We start from the raw sequence: 11,820 nt of genomic DNA on the forward strand, positions 1-11,820 counted from the left end.
CCCATCTCCTTTTTAATACTGATTATTTTTCTTTTTGTCTAAACCGTGCCAACTTTAGTAGTTCAGTTATACTAACATAAAGTAGTGAGTTTTGCTAAATAAGAATATGAATAGGGTGGTGAAGGAGGTATATCGGAAGCACAATTTGTTGGCAGTTCCATTGGAAACATTATCGTAATAACCGCCTAAGGTATTTCCCAATATGTCATGTGAATAGGGTAATTATTTTAGGGGACTAGCTACATTTCTGCATGTAAATAGAACTTGCTTTGCAACCATACTTGAAGAACCATCACAAGTACATGCCAATATCAGGGCCTCACTTAGGAAATTGGTACATACAGTTCAAATTCTAAGTCCCGTTCTGGTCTCGGGCTTCTAAAAAAGCTCAAGGTTCCGCAATGCATCGATCAACTAACTTTAGTTACTGTTCAAGACTCCCAAATTACCATTTTTCATGGTGAATGATGCTCAGGCACACATCATTGTTGGTTTTTTCATGTCATGTCATGCTTGGTCTTGTAACTGCATCTTGAAATTCATTAGATGTTCCGTGGGTGTGCAACCAAACTTTGGCCACTTTATGTACAAATGCTTTATTCATAATGAAAATAATATCATTGTATGTGTCTACAAATTTATGTCATACTTTTGTAAAAAACATCCACATATTTATAGAAATTGTTTGTGGTTCTCCTAACTCCGAAGGTGATTGCATTGTTGGGCCTGGCGCAGTTCATGCGCTCGAGACGACACATCGGTCGACCTAGCAAGGGAATTTCCTATTTGGCGCCTTTAGCGGCGCCAATTTAATATGTCAGTGGTACACAACACTAATATGGTTGCATAAAAACATTCACATATTTATAAAAATTGTTCGTGGTTCTTCTAACTTCGAAGGTGATTGCATTGTTGGGCCTGACGCAGTTCATGCACTCGAGACGACACATCGGTCGGCCTCGCAAGGGGATTTCCTATTTGGCGTCTTTAGCGCCAATTTAATGTGTTAGTGATACGCAACACTAATATGGTTGCGTAAAAAACATTCACATATTTATAGAAATTATTTGTGGTTCTTCTAACTCCGAAGGTGATTGCATTGTTGGGCGTGATGCAGTTCATGCGCTCGAGACGACACATCAGTCGGCCTCGCAAGGGGATTTCCTATTTGGCGCCTTTGCACCAATTTTTTTTCCGCATCAGGCCCCGAATTACTGGAGACGTGTGTAAAAAAAAGCATATAGATAGTAAAAAAAGAAAAAAGAAAAGAGAAAAGAAGATTCTGGCCCATACCAGATGCGTTGTGTCGTATGTGCTGGTCAGGCCCATACCAGAGGCGTTGCGTTGTGCCGTGGTTTTCTCCTCTCCACCGGCAGGCAGTCTCTCAATCGTCTTGTGCCGTCATCCCACGCCACCGAACCCTAGATCCGCCGCCGCCCAACCGCAGAAAATGGAGCCCTCGCCTGCCGCCGGACACCAGGAAGAATCGCAGCCAGATTTGGGAGAGCGCAGGGGGCTGTTCTCGTGCTTGTTCAGCGAGTGCGACGCTCCCCCCTTCAACAAATCGAATTTGGACGCCGATCTCCTGGAGCTCCTCCTCGACTTGCACGAGGAGGCGTTCCGCCGGCTGCCCGTCCACGACATGCCGGTGGAAGCCGCCGACCAGTTGGCCGTATCCATGCGCGAAGGCGGCCTCTGCCTCGGCCTCCTCGACCCCGTCACCAACATCATCCTCAACACCGTCGCCCTCCTCCCGCGCGACTTCGGGGACATGGCAAAACCCGACAGGAGGAGGTCCAAGAGGCTGGCCGCCGGCAGGGTGCAACCCAGTGACTACAGCAGCTGGAACACCAGCTGGGTTTTGCCATCCTCCGGCAGGGTTACCTGTGGGCCATCCACCCGCAGGGCTACATGGTACTCTATTGCTGGGGCGTCCCGCCAGGCTCTCATCAGATTCATGGTTGGCTACTTCGGATGCCTCAGCGAAGAACAGACCACCCGCTACCTCCACTGGGCACGCGCCGATCTTGCCCTCGCAGTCCAGCTGGTCGAGCACGATCTACACGCTGCTGCTGTTTCACCACCCGACCCTGCCTCCCAAAGGACGCAAGCCGCCTTCAAGTACGCCGCAAGCTGTGGCCGGCGGCACCCTGCGCCTGATCACCTGGTGCGGCTCCAGGCGTCGCCCCTGCCCGAACAGTGCCTCCACTACTCCGCCCCCTTGCTCGAGAAGGGAGGGCGCAAGCTCACCGTCGATGACATCATCACCATCATGGATTTGCTGCGCTACCAGGACGGTGCCCCCTTGGATCTTCAGTTCAGCTTGCGGCCAAGCGGAAGAGAGCTACTTGTCTACTGCCGGGACCTCAAGGCTGATGCAGGGAGACTAGACATTTCCAACACCACAGGCTCCGATGGCTTCAAAATGTTCACCATCAAGGTCGAGCGTCATGGACACCACTTCGCGGCCCTGCGGTCTCCTCACGAGCACAGATCCATGATCTCATCCTGTTTGCAGAAGGTCGTGAAAACCGCCAAAGCACACTTCGGCTCTGCGGTCATGATCTGTTCTGGCGATGCCTGCGAATACACTGGGTCTCTCAGGATGAGGCTCCACGACATGATCCACGGCTTCTATCTCAAAGTCTTCGCCATGCTGCCCTCTACGTGGCTCCACCTCATCCCCCACATCCTATTCGCTGGCCACTGCTATGGCCCCATGGACCCTGTCTCCAACATCATCATCAACTCCATTTGCCACCACATACTGCGCCCGCTCCCATGGTCAGCTGACTGCAAAGTAGAGCTGTATGACATCCTCGACACCCTCTCTATGCTTCGTGTGGAGGTCCGTTCCTTGGAAGGCCTCATTGCCCTCGTCCGAGCAAGCTCCGAGTCCCAATGCTCGACGCAGCGGGCGATGGAGCACCTCTCCTGCAAACGCTGTGACCTGTCCCAGGAGACGCACACCTCGCTGCAGTTTACTGACGCAGCCGCAGCCGCTCGACACCCACAACATGCTGAGCTGGGATCATTCTTCGCTTCCCTGGCGCCCGACAGGCTCATTGACCTGCGGCTCTTGCTGGCCACTAGCGCCGATGGCAGGATCTCCTCTGAGTCTCTTGGGGAAATAATATCCACTCTCGAACATAGTGCACTGCTGTTGGTGGCTCCCGTATCTCCCAATGCGGCTGAACTGTGCAACGAGGCTAAGGAGACTCTGCTACAAAAGAGGTCATGTTATAACGAGATGAAGTTATTCATCCGCGCTGAGCTTGCGCAAGTGCTGAAGAAATATGCCTTTGATCATCCTCTGGTACATGGCTTTGTTTGTGTTCATTGTTTCTTTCTTGGGTACATACTACATTCTTAACATAACTCTTTCAGGTGCCTCATTTGACCTTTGCTGTTTCTTGTTTTAGGAACCAAAATATGAGCCAAGTGTTATCTGTGGTTTGGTGGCTGCTCCCAGATTCCTAGACAGGCTTTCCTATCATGTTAATTTTGTGGCTGCTTCTGAATCTGATAACCAACTCTTCTTTGCCGAAATAAATGAGCCATTTCCTGACCCGCCAAAACCAAATTTCTGCTGCCCTCTACCCCTGACATCTACTGGTAAGTCCCCACTCCTTCCAGTTAGCATGAGCAGCCATGTAGGTTTGAAACATTAACGAAAGGATTTTTAGTTTTATGTTTCATCGAAAAGCCTTTTAATTTCCATTAAGGCCCATTCGTCTTTTCAATCTTACGATGCTTTGTCGTTTCGTCCAATCAAAGAGAGAAACATTAAAATATTCTACTATAGCTTCCATACAGAAGACCTTATGTAGGGCACTGCATGCACCGAATTTTCTCTTTTCAGCAGCCTGTTCCTCGCATTTTAATTCTACACCATTTTTCATATATGAGATTGAGATGATACAACAACTTAACGGCTATGTATACACCCATTTTCGACATGCTTGTGAATCGGCCATGAGAGACCAGTGTTTATTTGGAATGACTAGTTTATGGTCATTCAGATTTTCAGTCAAAAAACTGAGTTTTCCAAGCATGACATGCATTGTCCTGTGAATATACCTCAAGAAGGCAACCACGGCACTTGATTTGATTAAATTGTAGAGTCCATTGAGTGTTTTATTTATTTATTTTGGCAAACACAGTCTGAATGAGAAATCATTAATCATGGGGCCGACTGGAACGAATCATGATGTATCAATTATATGAACTGGTATAGACAAACATATGGGCAAAACATCCACTGCAAAAATTAGAAACTCTTGCCTGAAAGTATAGTTTCTTTGAATTAGTGAAAGCGTAGTAGATCTTCAGTATGCCCTTCTGCAATGCCACCAACAGGCCATCCATCAGTGCAAGTGCTCAGGCACCAGCAGGCCATCCATCAGTGTCAGGTGCTCAGCCACCAGCTCATTCGCAAAGAAATCCAGCTTCTTTACCCTATGAACATGCCTCTCTATCACCACCTTCCACTCAACCTTCTCTGGTCACTTTGGTTGTCATATTTTGCATAAACCCTGGGATGTGTCACATTTCACTTCACACCATCGTCTAGATTGTGCACTATGATCAGGTTCTGGTATTTTACCTATTTGAATCATTGACCGTAGAGTATGTCTGTCTACCTATGCAGCACTTATCACTCAGGATGCAATTGGACACGCCTGCGGCCTGTCCGCAATGTTCGGCATTAGCTAATCGCAGGATTAGTATCAGCCGCGTCTGCGACCAGGACTGCCTGCTATTGTCCAGCAGACAGATGCAGATGCTGCTTTGCGTACCACTGATTGTTGTACATGCACTCAGGCTGGTTCACGCCAGCTTTTCATACTGGCTGCTGGTGCTATGCGGACACTGCTGTTGGACACCCAGACTTAGAAATATGTTGCTAGCTCATGTAAACCATGCTGGCTCTTGTACTGAACTGGGGCTTTCAGATAATGTAAACATGCATAGCTTGTACAGGTTAATAGCCAAATACCAAAGTGCATTTCAGCATAATAAGCACATGACACGAGCCTTGTCTTCTTTTTAAAAAGAATATTTTTAGAATTAGATTGATGCATACACTTGTCAACTTCTTCAGACTGTACTTCACCACTTTGCATATATTTTGCTAATCATGTTCATCACACATCTGACAACTAAATAGTACTACTACTCTTGTCTGAATTCCTTGCCTATTAGCAGCAAAAATAAAAGGGAATTTCTTGCCAACTAAGGTTCAGGTTCCTTCCAAGAATTCAGAGTAATGGTAATACAAAAGACTCTCATGCCCCTTCAGGAGTTCTGATTAGCTAAAGTATAGTACCAACTTCAATATTTCAGCATAATAAGCATACATCATAATTCTGATTAGCTAAAGTACAGTACCAACTTCATTTTGGCATCCTCTTTTCTTGACAGATCTTCCTCTCTGCTTCTTGATTGTGCACACACCAGATCATGTGAAAGTTTTAATCTAAAGTTGTTGTATAAACCATTCCGGTAAAAAGGAAACCATGTATCATGTAAAGTACATAAACTACAGTATATACAAACAACTCCTTGCAGTATATCAAACTATCAAGTACACATACGTCTATGTGCATAGTAGTAGGTCTCTTCAGAATTTAGAATGTGACAAGAATAAACACGTACTGTCTCAGGTAGTGTTACTTGTTACAGCCGCAAGAATGCTTCTTTAGTATGAAAATCAGCTTACCCATGCCGAGTTTAATATTAGCAGTGCATCGTCGTCATCTTCTGCCCCTGCCGCGTCTGTATTCACATCTGAGAATGTTTGCTACAGAGGCAGTTGTGTAGGAAAAACGTACCGCAGGCAGTTGTGTAATGATGCCCTAACGACCATGCACTCCCCTTCGACTGTGACAAAGAAGAGATGGTGTTTCCTTCGTTGCATTTGCTTGCTTGGTAGAACAGCTGCTAGGTTGTTGTAGGCATGTGAGACAAAAAGCATTCCTTAAGAAAGTAAATGTCACAATGTGCAGGAAATGGAGACTTGCTTATTGTCAACTTATCAAGCAATCTTCGTCGTCAATTTTAGTGGTAGGTATAGGGTCTAAAGGATTCAAATCAGCAGATTTTAACCAATCCTGGAGGCAACTCAACGCCTCCAAATTGTCGCTCTTCAGCCTGGTTCTATGGTCGCTAATGACCATTCCACCTGAATGCCAACTCAGACGCCACTGTTTATGTGGAGATCTCACTATTTTTGTTGTTGGCAAGCTCATGACTCCACTGTTTCTTTTTTTTTATGTCCTTTATCATTTTCCATTTTTTGCCCTCATTTTTTCTTTCCTCTCCCATTTATCTTCTATTTTCTTCTGTTCTAGATCTGTGTTGATCCTGTTCGCCCTTTCTTCTTGTAGCTGAATCTCCCGCCTCTTCCTTTTCTTTTCATTCTTCCTCTTTTTCTTGGTCTTGCAGTCCTCGCCTTCCGGCTCAGCATCAACCCCCAGCTTGGTCTTTTCAGCAGCGCCATCCAGCTGATGTTGCGGCTCTTCCCTCTTCTTTTTCTTTCCATTATTCTTCTCTTCCGGCTCAGCATGAAGCCATCAATCCCCAGGTGGGTCTTCTCAGTGACTGTGTCCAGCTGCTGCTGCAGTTCTTCCCTCTTTTTCTTTCCATTCTTCCTGTCTTCCTTGGTCTTGAGAGTATCCTGAGAAGAAATCTGAAGCAGAATAACATTGGTTTAGTTTGACTTAGAGCAGAAAAAGAAACATTCATAACTAGGAGAGAACAAATACTAAGATGCAAAATCATGAGACAAGCAGACCTGGCCCTTCTTTATGTGATTGCCACAGTCCTTACCTTCCGCCATACAGCTGCTGCAGCTGCAGCTCTCCTGTATCACTCTGAGCGAATATGAAACATGGTATATACTCAAAAAATAAAGGACCAATTTTAGAGGGGCCGTAGCTGTACTATATGTTCAACTTGACAGTAATGAGCCATCAATCTGAATGTTTTGCGGCTTATTAACGTAAGAAACCACATGTACAGTCAGTCTATTAAAGTGTGCTGCAGCTTAATACTAATAAGAGAGTGCTCAATATGCAGTCAGTTTATTGAAGTGGGCTGCAGTTTATTAATCTGAGCTAAGGGTGAAACTGTTTGGATTTGGACAGATAATGCCCATACTGTATCCTATTCCACATTTTTCTTTGGATTCAGAAGCGGTGCAGTTACGGAAACGAATATGGAATACGCCGGATAATAGCGGAAACAGACACGGTATGGTTATGGAGCGGCGGCGGACTGGAAGCGGAAAAAAATAATCGGACAAAAACAGCAACAAATGATACATCAAAGCATTAATACAGCTAACAGTTCCATCTAGCCATAAAAAAAAACATAAATTTAGTCCTCCGCCGGCCATATATAGCCAATGGCCTACCCTTGCTGAATTATCGTTGCACTTGAAGATGATGCCTCACACGCAAGTGATTCCAAAACAAATGGGTTCCATACTAACATTACAGGCTTAGACTCGAGCTGTATAGTGACATGTGTTGATCGTGTGTAATTGTGTAGCATGTCCTATTCCGAATTCGATTTTGGTATCCGATATCCGGTTCCGTATCCGACCGGATAGGTAAATCCTTGTCCCATATCCTGTAAATCCGGATTCGAAACCGGATTCAGACGGAAATTATCCGATCTTTTTCACCCTTATTCCAAGCCAACAATCTGCAGTTTATTTCCATTCTCAGGTTCTTGGTTGCTAGCTGCAACTGAAGTGCATTAATAAGTTCCAGCCTTCTAAGTAAACTGACAGTAGGAATGGTGGATGTTCCAGGGCCGCAATTACTGACAGTAGGAACTGACAGCCTTCTAAGTTCCAGCCTTCTACTCCCTCCGTTCCTAAATAGTTGTCTTTCTAGACATTTCAACACGTGACTACATACGGAGCAAAATGAGTGAATCTACACTCTAAAATATGTCTACATACATCCGTATGTGGTAGTCATTTGAAATGTCTAGAAAGACAACTATTTAGGAATGGAGGGAGTAGTAGGGAATTTATCCTATTTTTTCTAAGAGAGAGGCTATTTTTTATTTATGTTATCAAAGTACTCTAGTGGCTTCATTGAAGAATCAACACTATTTGGAAAGAACTGAGCACATCACATTGAATCAGAGCATACTGATAGTAAATCACACTAAGCATAGGTGGGAGAGAGGATCAGAGCTGTACCTTCTCATCATCTCGTTGGATTCTTGTCCTCCTCCGCCGATTTCTTGTGCTCGTCCACCGCAGCACCGGACATCTTGCTCAACGGGCGGGGACGAGCAGGGAGCAGGGTTGGCGCCGGCGGAGAGCGCATGCGGAGACGAGCGGGACGCCGGCCCGGCTGTGGCGAACGGCGGTGTGCCCTATTGGCTGGCTTGCATTGTTGCTTCGTTGGGATTTCCTCCTGTTAGCAGGCCATGCAGGCCAAGCAGGCTAGGCAGGCCAAGTCCGCTTCATTTTTGCGGCTCATCCGCAAGGCTGTTTGGGTGTTTTTTGCGGCGCGGACGACGTGGGCTCGTGGATGTCTGCGTCCGCCTTCATCCTGACTTATCATTGATGTCCACTTCATGTCTGAATGAGCTCCATCCACCTTTCTTTTATGGTCACTTCAGTTATGTTTTGCATGCACATTCACTGTCTTTTCACTTTTCAGCATTCTGTTCCTTGCATTTTAATGGGTACGCCATTTTCTATATATAAGATGATACATCAACCTAACTTAACGGCTATGCATACACCCATTTTCGACATACTTGTGGACCAGCCATCAGGGTAATTGGTTAAGATCAGCGTTCATTTGGAATAATTAGTTTATGGTCATTCAGATACATCAAGAAGGCAACCGTGATACTTAATTTGATTAAACTGAGGATTCCATTGGGTGGTCTTTTATTTTGGCAAACACGATGGCCCTGCAATTGTTTGACCATATTCAGGTTCTTCTCCCCATTCTGGCCCCTTGTCCACCAGCAAGCATCGCCTCCTCTCCCATGTCCGCTCCAGGCATCTCCTCCTCTTGCTGTCTTCTGCAGCAGGCTTCTCCTAGCCCACCACATTGGCTCCAGCACACCTCTCCTTGCCCACAGCAGGAATTACCTTAGCATGTCAAGAAGCTGAGCATCTGAAGCCAATTTGCGATGCATATTGTTCCCTTTAAGAAACCTGAAAGTCGTCCTTTGATAGCTGCCCCGTTTGTAGTATCAGTATCTTTCTCCAGATCGACGAGTGCATATTCTTTTGGATTCGCAACCCAGTTTACAGTCCTGCCCTGATTGCACACCTGTTTATCATATGGAATGGTGATGTACAAGTTGACAGTAATCTCCAATCTCCAATCTCCAGTCTTTCCTGCAATAGAAGCCATAGACACATTGAATAGAAAACAAACACAAGGACCTATCCGCACCGATGTCAGGTCCCATTTATTCCTTTTAAAAGGCCATGTGCTCATACTTATATACACAAGTGCCAGCGAAATTTCTGTGCACACCTCTGAATCCTGATACATATCATGTGCATATGACATGTTACCGATTGGTGCGGCTTGAATGTAGCAATTCTGACCGAACTCAAGACATTTCTGTGCTTGTGCTGCTGAATGTGTGTAAAATATTTTAACATCTGAAGATGTTTTTGGGATACACTTTCTCTACCAACCTTTTCTTTTCGTGTCAAGAATGGTTGTTAAACAGTCATTGTCTTATTGTCTGGTTAGTGAAACCAATGCAAATAGACAGGGTTTGCCAAACATTTCACCTTGAAGAATAGCTATGAGATAAGGTAATTGGAGCTGTTATGTTGTGATTGATACATAATGATCAGTTTTGGTTTTGGTGACAGGTCGTTGCTACTATGGAGAGGGGTCTGCGAGGAAGATTGTGTATCCAGATTCATCAGAACTTCTTGAGTGTAATTTTGATATTACCGACTACGGAACGGTGCATGCGGATGGATTGTTGGACCCAGATTTCATCTTGGATTTTAGGAGAGACGCGCAGTTTGCAGAGGATCTGAGGAAGTACTGTGAAGAACAAAAGGCTGATGAGTATGAATTAATATGAATTCCAACAGCTGGAGCAGGGAACTAGTATGAATTAGGTCTTGAGCCTTATTAAGCCTGATGTAGAGATACTCCATATATTATGTACTAGTATGTGCTATACTCATTTATTCTAGGGAGGCGCTAGGGATCAGACTACTGATCCCTGCGTCCCATCAGACCAGTAAATGGCCGTAGGATCAGATGTACTCCCTCCGTTCTTAAATATTTGTCTTTTAACAAGTGACTACATACGAAGCAAAATGAGTGAATCAACACTTTAAAATATGTCTATCGTATGTGATAGTCCATTTGAATCTCTAAAAAGACAAATATTTAGGAACGGAGGGAGTATCATGTTCGTCAGATCTGGTGGTACAACCCACATGCATGGTGTGTTTGATTGCTTCATTAAAGGGTGCCCCACATTTGTTACAGGATTTTCCCACTAATTACGTCTAATCTGTTTCCTAGTAACTACTTGTGATTTGCTTCCAACAAACAAATATTAAAAATATATTTATTTTCACAGATGCTTTTCTTTGCAGCGCAACATGTTTTTCTTTTTTGATTTTGGAACTTGTGATTTGCTTCCAACAGACAAATATAAAAAAATAAAAAAAATTGCAGATGCAAAATTTTCAGGGTAAGGTTGCATGGAAACATTACTTTTTATCTATGAAAGCATTGTTGCTATGGAAACATATAATTCGGTAGTGATACAAATCATTTTATTTTTCTATCTATGGAAGCATTATTTCCATGATACGGTAGCATTTTTTAGTTGCTTTGGAAGCATTACTTGGTGTACCAAAAATAGTATTCAGATTTGAGAGAACATTTGCTTCGCAAAAGGAATAGTATGGAAGCACAAAACAAGAATATACACCACCACAAAGTAACGTTTTGCCTTGTATAAGGGTATATTTTGTTTTCAAACATCACAATAATGTTTCCAAACACCACCACGTACACATTTGACAGAACGTTTTGCCTTGTATAAAGGTATATTTTGTTTCCAAACATCACAATAATGTTTCCGCCAAGTAACGAATGCAAATACAAATGCAAATGTGCACATTTTGCTTCCATCATAGGAAAGTCAAGCTTCCTACACAACAAACCATGCTTCATTATCCACAATCATTTTTCTCTAAGCAACCGAGTGCGCCTATGGCTGTTTGCTTTCAAGCTGATGACCATAACACTCAGCACTAATATGCATGATCACACGCTGCACGCTAGGCTCACCATCGACCACCATGTTATTTCACCATTTGGCAAAACATGTTTTTCCGCTCCCGTCAACCTTGCAGAAATTTAGAAGTATGAGCTGTTTCATGTGTATATAAAGATGATTCTTGCGATATGATATACAAAGCATGGAAATGAAGCAAACCGAACAAAATGTAGAAGCACAAATGTGAAAGATATGAAGCATAACTGTATATGTGGCGTATGAAACAAACTGTATACCATGAAGAAAAGTATGGTTCATACGAATCATGAAAATTTGGATACATTATATTCATACAATCTCAACATAATATCTACATGGTGGATGCACATATTTTTTTCTAAATGGGAATACAAAAGGTTTCTACGCAGTGGTTCAAATTAAGTCCATAAAGGGGTGATTGACTTGTGCATAATATGTGTGGAATTCAGGAAGCATGAGTTAGTTTTCAATCAAGAAAATACATGACGTCTGCAAACATACATGAAGCATGCGGATGAAGCAAACCTA

At 44.0% G+C, this 11,820-nt stretch overlaps 1 protein-coding gene across 2 annotated transcripts; it reads left to right on the forward strand.

The window, feature by feature from the left end:
* Window positions 1–1,360: 1,360 nt before the first annotated feature.
* On the forward strand, window positions 1,361–10,620 carry LOC109745324 (uncharacterized). Of its 2 annotated transcripts, none has more exons than XM_040388663.3 (3): window positions 1,361–3,316; window positions 3,423–3,615; window positions 4,652–7,298. In XM_040388663.3, the coding sequence occupies exons 1-3, from the start codon at window positions 1,451–1,453 to the stop codon at window positions 4,714–4,716; spliced, it is 2,124 nt and encodes a 707-aa protein (XP_040244597.1). In that variant the 5' UTR covers window positions 1,361–1,450; the 3' UTR covers window positions 4,717–7,298. The 2 variants fall into 2 exon arrangements, with proteins under 2 accessions (XP_040244597.1, XP_020160032.1); XM_020304443.4 differs by lacking the exon at window positions 4,652–7,298 and adding an exon at window positions 9,875–10,620 and having other exon boundaries at window positions 1,372–3,316.
* Window positions 10,621–11,820: the final 1,200 nt, after the last annotated feature.

The sequence above is a fragment of the Aegilops tauschii genome, chromosome 5, assembly GCF_002575655.3.
Source record: "Aegilops tauschii subsp. strangulata cultivar AL8/78 chromosome 5, Aet v6.0, whole genome shotgun sequence".
NCBI classification, from domain to species: Eukaryota; Viridiplantae; Streptophyta; class Magnoliopsida; order Poales; family Poaceae; genus Aegilops; species Aegilops tauschii.